This window comes from Mytilus edulis, chromosome 5, assembly GCF_963676685.1.
Source record: "Mytilus edulis chromosome 5, xbMytEdul2.2, whole genome shotgun sequence".
NCBI lineage: Eukaryota > Metazoa > Mollusca > Bivalvia > Mytilida > Mytilidae > Mytilus > Mytilus edulis.
In genome coordinates, this window is record NC_092348.1 from 68,150,373 (window position 1) to 68,168,661 (window position 18,289).

General features: G+C 30.0%; 1 protein-coding gene across 4 annotated transcripts in view; it reads left to right on the forward strand.

The window, feature by feature from the left end:
• LOC139524338 (centrosomal protein of 164 kDa-like) overlaps positions 1-18,289 on the forward strand; it is a 52,293-nt gene that overhangs the window by 15,101 nt on the left and 18,903 nt on the right. The window contains exons 7-21 of one of the 4 annotated variants that reach the window (XM_071319099.1): positions 361-489; positions 1,431-1,442; positions 2,799-2,906; positions 3,757-3,819; positions 4,574-4,648; positions 5,247-5,333; positions 5,898-6,034; positions 6,794-6,832; positions 7,651-7,759; positions 8,255-8,352; positions 8,894-9,016; positions 10,427-10,544; positions 11,386-11,562; positions 16,324-16,443; positions 17,270-17,392. In XM_071319099.1, coding sequence (XP_071175200.1) covers positions 361-489; positions 1,431-1,442; positions 2,799-2,906; positions 3,757-3,819; positions 4,574-4,648; positions 5,247-5,333; positions 5,898-6,034; positions 6,794-6,832; positions 7,651-7,759; positions 8,255-8,352; positions 8,894-9,016; positions 10,427-10,544; positions 11,386-11,562; positions 16,324-16,443; positions 17,270-17,392 — 1,518 coding nt within the window. The remainder of the gene's footprint in view (positions 1-360; positions 490-1,430; positions 1,443-2,798; positions 2,907-3,756; positions 3,820-4,573; positions 4,649-5,246; positions 5,334-5,897; positions 6,035-6,793; positions 6,833-7,650; positions 7,760-8,254; positions 8,353-8,893; positions 9,017-10,426; positions 10,545-11,385; positions 11,563-16,323; positions 16,444-17,269; positions 17,393-18,289) is intronic. The other 3 variants (XM_071319102.1, XM_071319100.1, XM_071319103.1) reach the window with 3 other exon arrangements.

Sequence of the window (18,289 nt, forward strand, 5' to 3'; positions counted from 1 at the left end):
AAAAAGTAGCACATGAAGGTATATTTTTTATTACATATTTGATTTAATCAGGCAAAAAATAGCCTATATAGAAATTTTCATCAAACTGTAAATACGGGATCAAAACTGTATCGTATGCCCTTAAAAGTCACCTGGGGCCAACACAAATTGATTTTTTGGAATGATTATTGTACCATATGATAAAGTAACAACTACTAAAGGTAATAAATAAAATTTGTAATGAAAAACTAATGTTTTTAATTTTTTTCTGAAAAATCTTATACCCGCGAGCCTCCTTAAATATTTTTCCATTTTTTTTGTTTGAAAATTGACATTTGTGTTAAACTGACACATCTAGTTATTATCTTTTGACCATTACAGTTACAACTTGGCCCATTGAAGGCAGAACAGAGTATGGGTACACCATCAATGCATGGTGGACTAGAACCGATGAGATCATTGGGTGGTTCACTAGCGCCGCTAAGAGGATCAACAGGAACTAGTCAGCCAGTATGTATCAACAGAATCCCAAGCTGCAATCCCAATACTTTTTTCTTAATATACATGCACAGTTAAAAAAAACTATGTTCTATCTTACATTATTTTTTTCATTTGAATTTAGATGATTGATTTTAAAGACAACAGCACTTGTACCAGTTATTTCTTACTTAGAAAATAGGAATCACTCATTTATTCCCCTACCACAAAATCACTACTCCAGGTATTGGTTCACCATATACAATTTGAATTAAAAGGAAGAAGTTGTCTTGAAATGTGTGTTGTATTGTGTTGGATGATTCAGGATGTATAAAAATTTGTTTGCAATAAATAGTACTAAGAGACTCTTTTGGGTCCAAAAAAAATAAAGGATTATAAAATCAAGTCATTTAATTTTTGTCAAAGAAGATAATTAGGTATGGACCAGAAAAAAAAGAAAGGATTTTAGGATTAAGTATCAACTCATGAGATTTTTTTCAAAGAAGATTGGTGGCTATGAGCAAAGAAAATAATTTTAAGTGTTTCATATATTACAAATCTTTAAACAGATTTGAAGGACTGACATGACTGAAGATAGCATGATTTGATTTTTATCAAAAACTGACAAAAATGCATGGTTTTGAAATAATTTTCTTAATGGGAAATATTATGTGCATGGAGGAACCAAATGAATATTTAATCATAGAGAAAAAATGCTATGTATTGTTAATTTTTTAGTTATCAAAGCACACTATATGTTTGCATGTCCCAATCAATGTAAAATTCAACAAAAATCTCTATATATTTTTTTAATAATCTTTAATGAATTTCAGCTGAAACAAACGTTTGCTTTTTTCAGCAAATATCTATGATAATTTGTGATCTGTGGCATATCAGATTTGAAACACCCATATTGTCTAATATTTAGAAATAATTTGAAGTTAAAACTTTTATTGGAATACTTATTTCTGTAGATGTCACCAACAGTAAGTTTTCTTGCATGCTAGAAGGTCATAAAAAGTAGAAAGGGCATCAACATTTTCATTTAATAAGATAACACTACATTTTCATGTTTTCCTGTATCATAGTGTTACTGCATGAAGATGTCACTCAGAATTGTATTGGTTGCATGAAATCTGATAAAGAAAATGTTTGATTTTGTGATTTACTCATGCTAGAGTCCCTAGATATTCCTTAGTTGTGACACAGTCATCCTGAGAATAGTGCTTTGCTGAAGGGTAAAGCTTGAAAGTAGTTCATACATTTTGAATATTTATAAACTTGTACAGAACAATGTCAAAAGTTGTGTAAAAAATAGATATACTATTGAATAACTTGTACAGCAAAATATAGCATTGTGTCTATCTTGAAATTAAGAAGAAAGTGATTATTCTTCATTCAATTATTTTGCAGACAGTTTGATTTAAGTGACTTTACCTGAGGTTTTGTCTAATTTGCACCAACAATCAATTTTGAAATAGCTCATAATAGCATAATAGAGTTTTAATTAAAAGAACCTGTTGAATTTGAAATTATTGAAAAATTGGAGATATTCAAGATGTCAGCTAGCTGTTCATACGACAACATGTTTACACTAATAAAAAAGAAACAAACAAATACAAGACAACTTTAAGTCTTCAGTGATTACAATATTTTTACTCCTTTCCACTAAGCTTGTGATGACCACAAAAATGAAGGATCAAAATACAATGTACAACATGAATAATTAAAAAGTTTTTATTGAACACGTTCAATATACACTAGAAGAAAAGGGATTCGATGACTTACAGAAAAGAGCGACGATTTACAGAAAAGAACCGAAAATGAAATCGATTTTTTTTTTTTATCGAAGGAAATTAGCAAATAGAAAATCATTGAAAACCTAATGACTGAGGCTTCCAATCAACAGCTATCTTAAGAACTTGATTATTATGGCTTGGATGGAGAGTTGTCACACCTTCCTATATGTACATAAACAAATATTTAAATGATAAGATTAAAATCCTTGATGAAAAAAAAGCATACATATATTAAAAAAATATTTCTAAAAAACAAAGCTATATTGTTTCTTTTTTGTAAGTGCACATAGCCCTATAAATGCAGAATCTAAATTTATTATGCATTCATTTTAATTATTACGAAGAATTGTTAACAATATAAAAAAATCAGTGTATATTTACATTGTTTGAACTTTTTTCTGTAAATTGTTGGACTGGAAAAAAGGTTACAGAACATCTGGCTGTGAACAAACAAAATCAAATGCATTGATTCTTTGTCAGCAGGATAGCTACTGTCATAATTTTTTTATTGCTTATTAGCTATAACATTCTTAATATTTTAAGGTAAAGTCAAGTTTTAACACAACGACAGGTTCCCTAAAGCTGAGTAAAAGTGGAAACCTCACAAGCAGCATGTCAATTCCTTTTTACTCAAATGAGTTTGAGGATGATGTGAGTATATATTGATATAAATCAAATTATTTTATCAAATCATACCTTTCTATTTGTTAATTCAAATTTAATACACAGTACCTAAAAATAAAGTTACACCAGAATAGATCAGACATCATTACTTAATCCTTCACTTCTTTCAAATAAGTAATAGAAATAAGTCCTGGTTTCTATAATGATGTTCCTGGTTATACCCCTGCTTTGAAAAGTCCATCATTCCATCCATCCGTCCGTCCAATGAATATTTTTCGTCGCATTTTTCTCAGGAACTACAATACAAGGATTTCTGAAATTTGGTTTCAGGGTTTATATAAGTCTGCTATACAGTTTGATGCATTTTCAGATTCATCACTGGACAACTTCCTGTGTACCAAACACTTGTATTATTTTACACATTTTAACCAAGTTGAAAATTTTTGACACATTTTTCTCAGGAACTACAATGCAAGGATTTCTGAAATTTAGTTTCAGGATTTATACAAGTCAGCTATACCATGTGATGCGTTTTCAGATTCATCACTCAACAACTTCCTGTTAACCGAACACTTGCATATGTTTACACTATTAAAATTATCCATTTGTGGCGGGGGTATCATCAGTGAGCAGTAGCTCGCAGTTTCACTTGTTTCTATAAAGTTTTGTAGATGAGCTTAAAACAGAATTAACACATCTTAAGAAGTTTAGGCAAAAATCTGTGTGTATTAGAAGAAGGTTATGGGATATATTGTATGTGATGTATGAATATAAGTACCCGGACATTAACATTATGATTATTTTACTAATGAGCCTTTTAAGGAATTTTTATACACACTTTTCCTTATACATCATATCTTGAACTCTATCATTTCAGGGTCCAGAAGAAGAAAGGCCACATCACAGTGTAAACTTGACACCACAAGAAATGGAATATCAGGTCATTAGAACGAGCATTATTGAAATTTCAATTGTTTATTGTAATCTTTTAAAAAGAGGTGAAAAATACCAAATAGAGAATCAAACACTCATAAGTTAAATTAAAACTGCTAAAGCCATGGCAAATAACAAAAATTACCAAAAGAAAAACAAAAGCATATACAGTGTAACCTGTGTTATCCAACACACTGGGGGGGGGCCAGAAAAAAATGTCTGATTATTGAGGGTGTTGGAATATTCAGGTTTTTTTTGCAAGGATAGACAAATTTAGGGACCATGAAAATGTGTCAGTTAAAGCAGGATGTTGGATTACTCAGGTGTCAGATAAGGCAGGTTGCACTGTAAAACATAACATTGCAAACAAAAGACTAAGTAACATTTATCACCCCATAAGCTGTGGATGATCTTATGTGCTATTTGAAAAAAAACCAAATGGTGTCTGTATTTTTGGTAAGAAAAAAATTTAATGTATGTACATAGATTTAGACAACACATTCAATATGGTTTGAAATAAAGGTATCTTAACTTAATGCTACATATATAAATCTAACAATTGTGAAAAACATGAACATTGGGGAAAAAAACATTGAAACTAAATATGAATAAATGCAATCGGATGGTTCAATATGTTATAATTTCAAATTGTAGTATAACTTGATTTAAAGTTAAGCGTAAAGTGAATTTATATATATTTCATATATTTAGTTTTAGGAGAAATTCTATATGAATTATTTTTGAATAATCTCTCTTTGCAGGAATCTGGAGAAAGTGACCAAAACCAACCAAAAGGGGAATCAGAAACAGACAGTGAAGATTTTGGTAAAGAAATTGTAAGTAAAAAAATCTGCAGGCTTTGGTTTAATAAAAGTTATTAAGCTTTACAAATCGGCACTTTCTCATGACAAGTTCAACTACAGGGTGTTGGTGAGAAGTGCCTTCTTTTCAACAAAAAATATACCACTCTTTATTTGAAGTGGATTGACTTATTACAAGATTTTGCTTATTTTCTTGTTGGAAAATTTTGATGTTTTAAGAACTTTTTGACAGATGAAGGCAATTTTTTCCAATTATTTGACATTTTTTGAAAGTTTTCTTCAGAAACTTTTGCACTACCCATCAGAACAAATGCCCCATTACAGTAGGACATGACTAAATAATTATACATTTCACATATCAAAACTGACACCTGTATGGGGTATTGTATGTCATAAGTTTTACTTATTATATAAAAATGGTGTATATCTAAATTTAATTTTATATTTGGAGATAGACGTGTATTTAAAATTGTACATTAAAAACATATGGATACTCTTGTTGCAAATTATGGTTTGAACTACATTTACATATAAATTATAATGTAATCAAATGTCTGAATTTTTTTATTTTTTTTTACAATGATAGATTCTAAGCATGACATAAATATTTCAGGACTTTGGTATAGATAAGAATTTATCAGAAAGAATTATGGATATGGATATAGGTGGTTTAGAACCAGTGAGAGGATCTCTAGAAAAGGTAATGTATGAGTCAGGTAGTATAGTTTACTCTACCAGCTAGTCAAATTGACAGTCCTGTATTACCAACTTATATGTTTGTTTCACGTTAAATGGCCAGAAATAGTATATTAATTTTGTCAAATTTGGCAGAAATTATTATAACTGTAAATTCAGAAATTATTGGGAGGTTTTGTATTAATACTAATAATGTGACTGGTTGAGAATTGCATTATTAAGAACTCTCATTCTGATATCTGATACATATCTTTATGCAGATTTTCCTGAAATCGCAATAATTAAACTCCATGTTTTTGTCCATTCTTTAACAATGGCAATAATAAATGCATGCAATTATTTCTGAATATACAGTAATTCATTTGTTGTCTTGGACTACTGCTCTATGTTAGGTATTAGAGAAATAAAATAAAAAGAGAAAAGAGAAAAAAAAAGAAACAGTAGAAAGAACTTGAGATATACACAATAAGAACATGATCAAAGCATTATAAAAGATAGGAGACAATTTTAACTTAATGAAGGGAGATGATATTCGATTTTGTTCTTAATTCTTTTAATGTGTTATTAGTTACATGATTTTGAGGGAACAATGTCAGCCATGTCGACTGCTAGAGGAGATTCCCCTGGTGGTAAGATGAGTCCTATAGACAGATTTGAGGAAGAGAGGAAAAGAAGAGCTGAAATAGCTGCCAGTGCTGCTGAAAAGTAGGTCTTTCAATGTGAAATACATGCTTATTTGATAAACTGCCATGATGTATATAATTTACATCATTATTTTTCATTTGAAATTATCCAGTTTGGTTGTGGCTAATAATTTTTCAAGTATACCGGTAAATCAGATCTAAAGTATTGTTTATAGTTGTTGAATTGACCATGACACTTTGTCGTCAGTTTATTAGTTACTTTATGCCATGCACAACTATCAAAAGATAGTTTACAAACTACAAATGGTCATGAGATAGACTATATCAAATGTGGCAACTTGTAGGTCAAACAAGAAGTAAATGTAAGAAAAAAACAAAAGAATGAAAGGAAACTATTAAAAGAAATATATATTAATGCAGGAACATATACAAAATAATAACAAGAGACAACATTTTATGGTTGCATCATAGACATTGATGACCCATTTAAAGAAGTTCAAAAGATGACAAGACTATCATTCAGTTTTTCATAAAATTATTAAATAGACCTTTTGATGGTTATTGCAGTAATATTGAACTGCAGGCATATTTTCATAAAAGAAGTAAAAAAGCTTTGAAAACAATGTGAAAAATATCCTTCTTACTATTTCAACCTCCTTCAATATGGCTGCAATATCCATGAAATGGCCTATTGTTCTTCTGTGATATTTGATTATCAAAGCACACATAGCTGTGTCAGCTGCCTAACATTAAAGGACATTCAGTGAGTTTATTGAAATCATGAAAAAAAGGTTTTTAATGGCTTTTGTGTATATTTCAGACGATTGACAACAAGGCAAGAAAGTTATGATGATAAAATGTAAGTTTTTTTATAGTGTTTTACTAAGACTTTTGTATAGTATTTGTGAATAAGTCTTTAATAAGATGTATGGGGTTTATAATTTCCAAAAGCTGGTGCAAGATCAACATGTATTTAGGTTAAAGATATCAACAAAAAATTGAATGTATTAGAATAAGGATTCCATTATTTAGTATTTGAAATTAAACTGTAAAAGAATATTCTAATCCAACATTTAAATTAAAAGTATGTTGCACATGATTAAAAGCATAATTTAATTGTTTGAAATTATTTATGAACATCTATTAATCTCAGTTGTTTCATAGAAACTTTCTTCCCTTTAGTGCTGTTGGTCATAGGTTTAATCCATGACCTGGGCAAACCAAAGAACTTTCTTCCCTTTAGTGCTGTGGGTCATAGGTTTAATCCATGACCTGGGCAAACCAAAGACCTCAAATTTGACAGTTGCTACTTTTATACCAAGTATTTGACATTTAGAAGTAAGAACAGAGACTAGCAGGTACAATCAAAATGATAATAATGTTTCACCTTAATGACAAAACATTAAAATCCTGACTATGGAAAAGAGTCTAGCCCAAAAACAAGAGTATCAAAATATCAAGTTATTTACCTGCATTTGTAATGAATGCCACAAAACATTAATCAACCCTCAAACAATTATTCCTTTCAAAACATTTATGTAAACCACATAAAAGTAAACCTAAAAGGTATGCAAGTACAAAATGTATAAGAAATATGTATTTTTAACTTCTCTGTAACCTAAGTACTAGCATGGTTTTATGAGAATAAACTATATATCTATCGATCTATCTTTTCAGGACATACGATGAAGAACACAATCTGCGAGCCTCCAGTGAAATGAGATATGATGATCTTAGAGATACACTTGACAGGGAGTTTGAAGATAAAAGACTGGAAATGCTGGAGGTAATGCTTTATGGCCTGTACCTGATTTATTATTTATCTCCCCCTGTTTTTTTCAGATATTTGGATCCTCAATGCTCTTCAACTTGCACTTTATTTGGAATTTGTAACTTTTTGAATGCAAATATCTCTGATGAGTCTTTTATAGATGAACGGCACATCAGGTGTACAAAATTCAAAGCTATGATGAGTTTATTCTTCATACCTGTGATGTAATTTGATAAATAGTGTGAGGTGTACAGTTCTTGACACATTAATTACTGATGAACTGTTAAGTCTGTGCTTTACCTGTCAATATTAAAGACAATATATTGTATACTAAAGTTCATTCCTATACTGAAATTCTATCGGGCTGTAGGTCAATTTATATATTTTCTCTATTATGAAAGTCTCCCTGATCATTTAAAACCACATATAAAAAGACAAATAAATTATTGTCATTTTTGTATCAAAATCATGCTTAGATAATTTCTTACTGTAAATATTTACACTTTTCAGGACAAAGACAGAAGAATAAAGAGAATGAGAGATGAAATCAAAAGAGAACAGGAAGAAGAGGAAAGAAAATTAAAGATGGAAAATGAAGAGTACATCAGGTATAGTGTTTTATTATTGTGACATCATATTTTAGTAAGCTTTTGGTGATTTTTTTATAGACAGTTTTATTGACGAGCTTTGTATAACATATTTACTTTAAAACTTTAATTATGTCCTAATATAGATTTATGCATTAGTATAGATTTGTAGACAGATTTTTCTTCTCTTTTTAGATACTATAGTATTTATATTGTGTTAGTTATATTTTATAGTTTTCTTCTACTCTGATAAAAATGTGAAAGCACTTTTGTTCATTTGGTGCTGATTTCATAGGTTTTATATTCAAATACTGTAATATGTTACTAAAGCAAATTTTCTGTTGATTTGTAAAAAGCATTCAACTCGTGATCTAGTTATTATTTGAAACCATGGCTATCAACACCCATGAATAAAAGTACTTTTCTTATGCAGTAATTAATAAATGATTAGATATATTTATGAAATCTTTAATGACTACATAACACAGTTAACAATGATGGCTTACATCAAAAATGTCTTCAACTGAACCAACAAATTGTAATTTTTTGGTATTCCTATCAGCAACTTAGAAAGTCAAAACAAAACAGAGTTGGAACAAAAATCATCAGTTCTAAAACAAGAGAATGAAAGTAAAATACAAGAAGAAATTGACAAACAGCTGTCCGAGGAGGAAGTCAACATTCGGTATAATTCAATGTTCATCGAACTCCAAATTTGCATGAATGTTATTATAATTAAATTGTTAGCATGGATATGGTGGAGGGGTTACTGTTGTTGCATGTTTATAATTATGTTTCACAGTTCATGCAGAATGTAGAGAAAATTTTGTACTAAACATAAATTGTTCCAAGTACAAATTACACTATGTACATATTTTGCATATACCTTTTGTTTAAGGATCAAATGCATGCATGTTACTTTATATGTTTGGCTGATTAAAAACTGGTTGTAACATTTCAAAATGTATCTGTCTTAATCACTGGTTTGCTAATGTTGTCGATATTACTAAAATTATGGAATATTCTTCAAATTCATTTAAATGGCAATGACTAAAATAAAGCTTTGAAATGCCTTAACCATAAATACAAAAAAATCCATATCTTCAATTTTTATTTTACACCTGTCTTGAATATGCATGAAATATATTTCACCGGAAATTCAGCCAAAAATTTATCAGTCAATCATTTTAACTCTAAAAGTATATTCTAATTTACAGCTAACAAATTTTCCATTTAACATCCTTCCTTTCCCATTTGTTCGATCTTACATATGGGTATGCAAACACAAATTTGTAAGTTAAATTTGCTCATTGTATTTCTTTTAAGCTTTTTGAGCTATAGTCATTGAATTTTTTATACATGGAGAATTTTATTTTCTAAATAAACTGTTCTAATTTTTGTCTTCAATAATTTTATTGTTTAATCATTGATGAAACTTTCTGTAAAAACGGTAGATGTATTTTATATCACAGAATACGGTCTGATGTCTGTTAATTCAGTAAGCTGGTAAATGTTTATACAGTTTCTGAGGGTTTTTTTTAAGGTGGTACCCAACACTTTCACTAAATTTAATTTGGCTTGTTTAATTTTCATAAAATTTTGTCAAAGTATTTACTTTGACACTTTAACAAAAATATAAAAAAAATTAAAATTTTGAACCAAACATTTTGTCAGAAAAATTACACTGGTTATTTTGCGATTTGACAAACACCAATTTTGATTATTGAGAAGCTTAATATTCCTTTTACAACAAAACGTAATTAAAATGTTAAGCTGACTTTACAGAGTTATCTCCCTGTAGTGTTAGGTACCACCTTAATTGTTGAATAAGTATTTGCTATTAACAATACACTTTTTCTGTTTATTTCCATATATGAATATATGCAAAAAGGTTAGAATTCATAATAATTATCAAAACCATAAAAACAAAAATAGAACAGTAAAAAGTGTCATCAATCTCTTAATTTTATTTTACACTTGATCTTTTCCTGAAGGAACCTAATAAAATGAAGAAATTATTTTATCTTATTAAAATTTAAAAACAGTAAAAAAAAATCCCAGATTAATTATAATTATATTCATATTTTTCACTTAGAAAACAAATGGACAGAGCATTGGAGAATTTAAGAGCAGAAGTCAATGTATTACAGAGAGATGAACAGACAAAGTTAGAATCTCAAAAGAGAGAAATATTGAGTAGAATTAATAATCAGGTATATCTATGAAAAAAAAAATATTCAGTCAGCAAAAACTTGTAATTTTTTCTCACGTTTGTCCCTAAATGTTGCTGGAGCCAGACATAGGGATGATTATCTTGCTATGACGGCAGTAAATATTTGTATAAAACTTTATATTTTAGAAAGATAGAAGAGTTAGATAATTCATTTCTTATTTAATCAGATGCCATATGCATCAAAATTTTCATATGCCATATGTTAATTTTAATACCCATTAATGGTTGCCCCATTTATGGGCATTATGTTTTCTGGTCTGTGCGTCCGTTTGTTCGTCCATCTGTCCCGCTTCAGGTTAAAGTTTTGGGTCAAGGTAGTTGTTGATGAAGCTGAAGTCCAATCAACTTGAAACTTAGTATCATGTTCCCTATGATGTAATCTTTTTATTTTAAAGCCAAATTAGAGATTTTATCTCTTTTTCACTGTCCACTGAACATAGAAAGTGATAGTGCAGATGGGGCCTCTGTGTACTATGGATACATTCTTGTTATAGTTAAATTTTCATGTTTTCCTCCTCTTTTTGTTTACAATGAGAAAAAGGGGAAACTATATGTTGTCTTATATAGAATCATAGCTTTACTATCTAGAATTTAATATTGTTGATGCAATATACATAAGGATATATCCCAAAGTTCATCATTATATTTTTAGCTCTTTTCAGTATCATCATTTTATTGCAACTGCATGTATTATAAAAATTTAAACCCAGAAATTATAATTTTGAAAAAAATGAGTTTAGATTTTTTTGGTAAAACTTTTTATAGCATTACAAAAGAAATAGAAAAGTAGTGCTTAAATTTCTGTGATATACTTTGTATAGGTTGAGTCAGCATCAGAAAATGAACAGAAGAGATTAGAGGATGAGAAGAATACAAAAGTAGAATCATTACAGAGAAAGTATGACCTTGAGGTAGAGAAGGTCAAGGATGAAATGGAAAGAAAACATCGAAACAAGATAGAACAATTGAAAATGGAAATGGGTGACCAACATGAAGAGGTAATAGAAGCAGACTTTTTTAAACTATAAATTATTTGACTCTTTTCACCATTTTTTTTTCAAGTTTAGAGGGTATTAGAATTACAGTGAAACCAATGCATGTGTAAATAATTCAGATGAAACAGCTTGGTTCTGCTAATTAAAATTTACCAAGGTGCTTGAGCAGTAATTACTTTGCAAATTTTTTTTTAAGTTAATCCCAAGTCAAACTATTTGATGATAACAACTTTGATATTAATAAAATACAAACCCTGTGTCCATGCTTGATTGTGAGACCAAAACTTCATTGACCTAACAATTATCTAAACATATAGTAGAACAGAGCTTCTGTCAGATCCTTGTAAGCAGAAAAAGGCCAATGTTTTTATAGATATTTATAGTTATGAACTGTTTAAAGAATTGAATACAGACACTTTCTGTGAAGGAGAAATGATATTTATACATTTTTTATTAAGATAGAACCAGATTCCGTCATGATTTACATAGAAGTGTTATCATTTATCAGCAATAAGTTCAGGTTTTGTCAATTAAACCAAAAAAGACAAGTTAGTACAGTGATTTACATTGCCATGCAAAATCAGTGATAAAGTATCATTTTAATACAGATTCCATGTCAATTCTATAACTATGAAACATCTTCTGAAAGTGTTACTGCATCTTGAAATTTAAAAAAAAAATTATTGCTCTTTTTTGAATAAGAGAAAATTTAAAATGATTATTTATTGCTTCTATGTAATTCAGATGTAGGATTCTCATATCTTCTAGACGAATTCCTCTCAGATATGAGAAGCCTACATTTAATAATTAGATATTGACGTACTTTAGTATAGGAAAACATGTCAAGAACAGTTGCATTATAAGGAATGTACGTAATCATTGAACTTAAAGCTTTGACATTGACCTTTATGTAAACGTGTTAAGTGTAGAAAAATAAGGATATTACCCACAGGTTTGATTTGACCTTAAAACAATTATCAAGTTTCTATTTCCTTGAATGGTAAAGGTTACGCGTTGTAAAAAAAACTGCATAAATTCACAGGTTTTTGATTTTTTACGTCATTCACTCTTTTCGTCTCATCAATGACACTGGATTAAAACAATAAACGTATTTAAACTTTTGGTATATAGCTGAATCTTGCCTCCGAATGACCTTAGATCTACTCCGAATCACCTTTTGACGTCAAGCAACAATCACTTTTAAATTGTGACGGCAAATATTTTAAATTATAATGTCAAAGTTTACGGGAACCTGTGTGATTTTACATAATGGCAGACAAATTTGCATACAAGTGTAATTACATCTATTTAAAAGGCCAAATTAAGTTTGAAGTGTTAAATGTAGGAAAAATAGGATTTTGTAAGCATGACGCAAGTTTAGTCTAGTCTGTTAAGCAGAAAAACAAAAAAACTTCAAAATCCAAACTAAGAACATTCAATTGTAGATTTATATCTTTGCAAGTGAGTTTGTAGTTCTTGTATTTATTCCATCAAGATTCTTTGTCAGTCGCATCAATCAAGTTTCTGTTGTGGAGTACAATAATTGTTTTGCATATATTTTCCCACTCAGGAAAAAAATACAAAGTTAAAATATAACTATATAACTGGCCCATTTTGTCCTCAAATTCCCCCTTCCCCTCCCACAAAAAAAACCCCACACATTTGAAAAAAGAAATACAGTAAGTTTATTCGAGAGAAATTTATGACATTTTTTAAAACAATGTTACTACTCGTATAACACAGGCTGGGAAAGATATGTTTTCTTTCCTGTTTATTGTATGTACATTGTATAATGATACAGTAGCTCAATAACACTATTGAAATCAGCCTTGAATTAAACATAACCATACAATAATGAGGTTTTTATACGACCGCAAAATTTGAAAAAATTTTCGTCGTATATTGCTATCACGTTGGCGTCGTCGTCTGCGTCGTCGTCGTCGTCCGAATACTTTTAGTTTTCGCACTCTAACTTTAGTAAAAGTGAATGGAAATCTATGAAATTTTTAACACAAGGTTTATGACCACAAAAGGAAGGTTGGTATTGATTTTGGGAGTTTTGGTCCCAACATTTGAGGAATTAGGGGCCAAAAAGGGCCCAAATAAGCATTTTCTTGGTTTTCGCACTATAACTTTAGTTTAAGTTAATAGAAATCTATGAAATTTTGACACAAGGTTTATGACCACAAAAGAAAGGTTGGGATTGATTTTGGGAGTTTTGGTTTTAACAGTTTAGGAATTAGGGGCCAAAAAAGGGCCCAAATAAGCATTATTCTTGGTTTTCGCACAATAACTTTAGTTTAAGTAAATAGAAATCAATGAAATTTAAACACAATGTTAATGACTACAAAAGGAAGGTTGGTATTGATTTTAGGAGTTTAGGTCCCAACAGTTTAGGAATTAGGGGCCAAAAAGGGACCCAAATAAGCATTTTTCTTGGTTTTCGCACCATAACATTAGTATAAGTAAATAGAAATCTATGAAATTTAAACACAAGGTTTATGACCATAAAAGGAAGGTTGGTATTGATTTTGGGAGTTTTGGTCCCAACAGAATAAGGGGCCCAAAGGGTCCAAAATTAAACTTTGTTTGATTTCATCTAAATTGAATAATTGGGGTTCTTTGATATGCCGAATCTAACTGTCATGACTGTGTATGTAGATTCTTAACTTTTGGTCCCGTTTTCAAATTGTTCTACATTAAGGTCCAAAGGGTCCAAAATTAAACTTAGTTTGATTTTGACAAAAAATGAATCAGTTAGGTTCTTTGATATGCTGAATCTTAAAATGTACTTAGATTCTTGATTATTGGCCCAGTTTTCAAGTTGGTCCAAATCGGGGTCCAAAATTAAACTTTGTTTGATTTCATCAAAAATTGAATAAATGGGGGGGGTTCTTTCATATACCAAATCTAACTGTGTATGTAGATTCTTCATTTTTGGTCCTGTTTTCAAATTGGTCTACACTAAAGTCCAAAGGGTCCAAAATTAAACTTAGTCTGATTTTAACAAAAATTGAAATCTTGGGGTTCTTTGATATGCTGAATCCAAAAATGTACTTAGATTTTTTATTATGGGCCCAGTTTTCAAGTTGGTCCAAATCAGGATCTAAAATTATTATATTATGTATTGTGCAATAGCAAGTCTTTTCAATTGCACAGTATTGTGAAATAGCAATTTTTTTTTTAATTAGAGTTATCTTTCTTTGTCCAGAATAGTAAGCAAGAAATATCTAATTGCAAAATATTGTGCAATAGCAAGATTTTTTTTAATTGGAGTTATCTTTCTTTGTCCAGAATCAACTTAAATCTTTGTTATATACAATATACAATGTATATTCACTTTTTACTACCAACTGATAAATTAAAATAATCTTTACCATTCAGTGATAACAAGCAGTTTTTTTACATCTTAATATTTTATGATGTATTTAAATGAGTAGTTATTGTTGCAAACTCCATTAGAAATTTTAATTGAGATTAGTTTTGGAATAAGGGAAAGGGGGATGTGATTAAAAAAATTGGGTTCAATTTTTCTCATTTGAAATTTCATAAATAAAAAAAGAAAATTTCTTCAAACATTTTTTTGAGAGGATTAATATTCAACAGCATAGTGAATTGCTCTAAGAGAAAACAAAAATTTTAAGTTCATTAGAACACATTCATTCTGTGTCAGAAACCTATGCTGTGTCAACTATTTAATCACAATCCAAATTTAGAGCTGAATCCAGCTTGAATGTTGTGTCCATACTTGCCCCAACCGTTCAGGGTTCAACCTCTGCGGTCGTATAAAGCTGCGCCCTGCAGAGCATCTGGTTACCACTGTACAATAACACTTCTGTGGATTCCTTTAGTTTTATGCCCCACCTATACGATAGTAGAGGGCATTATGTTTTCTGGTCTGTGGCTCCGTTTGTCCGTTCGTTCGTTCGTCTGTCCAGTTTCAGGTTAAAGTTTTGGTCGAGGTAGTTTTTGATAAAGTTGAAGTCCAATCAACCTGAAACTTAGAATATATGTTCCTTATGATATGATCTTTTTAATTTTAATGTCAAATTAGAGTTCTGACCCCAATTTCATGGTCCAATGAACATAGAAAATGATAGTGCAAGTGGGGCATCTGTGTACTGGGGACACATTCTTGTTGTTGGTATCAATTTTCATGGACTGAGGAAAACTTTTATTTTCTTGGATATTGGATTCCATTGTTCTGTCAATCTCTGCATTCTAAGCGTGTAGAAAAAATTATTATTCATTGAACATTTGAATTTGTGGTTTTCCTGTACACACAAAATCCACAAAAATTGGTATTAAGGTGGTACCTAACACTACAGGGAGATAACTGTAAAATCAGCTAAACGTTTTAATTATGTTGTGTTGTTAAGGGAATATGAAGCTTCTCAATGATCAAAATTAGTGTTTGTCAAACTGCTATATAACCAGTGTATTTTTTCAGATAAATTGGTTGGTTCAAATATTTTGAAATTTATATATTTTTGTCAAAGGGTTAAAGTAAATATTTTTTCAAAATTTTATGAAAATTGAACAAGCCAAATTAATTTTAGTGAAAGTGTTGGGTACCACCTTAAATTAATAATAATGAATCCACAGTATCATATAACAGGACAATGCTATAGCACCTGATCAAAACCTTAAATGAATACCTGTCATAAGGCACTGGGTATTCTGAGTGTTTTGAGCATTGTTCCATATCATATGTTAAATCAGATGTCTTGTAGATAAATTGTAAATGTGTTTCATGAATTTCAGAATTTGAAGAAAATAACCAATCAAATAAAGAGATTAGAAGAGCAGGAGAAGGAACAAAAAGAACAACAATTAGACATGGCAAAACAGAGACAAAGAGCTATTGATGATTTAGATAGAGGGGTAACTATTTATAGAACCTAATAGATAAGATTCTGAGTAAGAGAGAGAGAGATAGAAACATGCTTTCCTAGGTTAGAGAGAGAGAGAGAGAGAGAGAGAGAGAGAGAGAGAGAAAGAGCTATTGATGATTTAGATAGAGAAGTAACTATTTATAGATCTTAATAGATAAGATTCTTTGTGAAAGAAAGAAACAAGAGATGGCTATTTAGCAAACATTTATAACAGAAATACAGCAGTAATTGAATTTAAATCTTATACTATTTTGTAAAAAAAAAATATTTTACACTCCTTCAGCTGTTACAAACCAATAGACTTTAAAAGTTGTATTTTCTGCTTCGTAACATATTTTTATGCATGTTGCATATTGGAGACTAATCCCAGTCAGAGTAATATGTCTGAGAATGGTGATGTGTATTTGTTAGGACTTTGAGCTAGCAAGCTAATAATCCAACATAGCCTTTTGGCTAGGAACAAAGAATAGTGGATATGTATTTTGCTAACATGTAAAGGTCCTGAATATATATAAAAAGAAGATGTGGTATGATTGCCAATGAGAAAACTCCACACAAGAGACCAAATGACACAGATATTTACCACAATAGGTCAATTTATGGCCTTTTACAATGAGCAAAGCTATAAAAGACCCTGAAATGACAAATGTAAAGCAGCCTTCTTAATGTACAAAAAATGAACAAAAAACAAATATGTAACACAGCAACAAACAGTTCATGTAATACTTACTTCTAGATATTAAGGAACCATCAATCAATAAATAAACTCTGTTTGGTCATACTATGATTTTAAAGAACTACTTGTTATTTTACAGTTAAGTGAAGTTTTAGATGAAAGAAGAAAAGAAATAAAAGATCGACAAGAAAAGGAGATACAAAGGTTGAAAGAAGACCATGAAAATGAAGTAAAGAAAATGAAAGATGATAATAATAGGAAGGTGGGTTATTGTTATCAGCATAGAATTATTCATAAAAAAAATTAAAAGCTAATAATTTTTGGCTGAAATGAACTGGATTAAGACTGCATACATAGAATATACACCTCATCGCTATTTATTCCATTCTGGATAAGCTCTAAAATTACACAACTTTTTCATCCAGTTGAAGCTATCTGGGACCCTGTTTTAACAATTCACCATGCATGATACTTTTTAATGAGACCTGTTTAAACTACCGTAAATACTTCAAACAAAATATTTTTTTACTTTAATTTCAATTTCGAAAAAAGTGGATCAAACTATATCAAAGTTTCTTGATGATCACTTTCTCAAGTTTTTTCTCCCTCAGCTCACTACTGATGACCTCCATTTTTCTGCCGGTGACCCAAACAGGAAGTTGTATAAATGACTGTTTTTCCCGGAATGGACTAAATAGCGATAAGGTGTATTCTCTTATTGGACGTTTTGGACATGAATAATTAGTGGATTTGAGCTAGTTTGTGCTAAGATTTTTCGAATATTTAACAAAGACACTGTGAAAGAGATTTATCACGATCGATATCAATTAATCAAGCCGCTAAATCTGTTTGTTCTTTCTGATTGCTTGGAAAACATTGATACATATATTTGTTATAACAAAATCATCTAAAATCATCAAAAATTTAAATCTTGTGAGGAAAATAAGATTGGAAGATAATAATTATGATACATAAAAACATTATGTGTTAACGTGTTATATGAAATTGGTCATAAGGGTTTGTTGGAATAGGCTAATACTGAAATGCAACTTTAATACAAAAAATTCAAAATGTAATTCTGCTTACTGAAGAAATTCTGGAAAAATTTGGCTCCAAATCAAACCTCCTTTTTAACATTTTATACAACTGTGGTTCAATA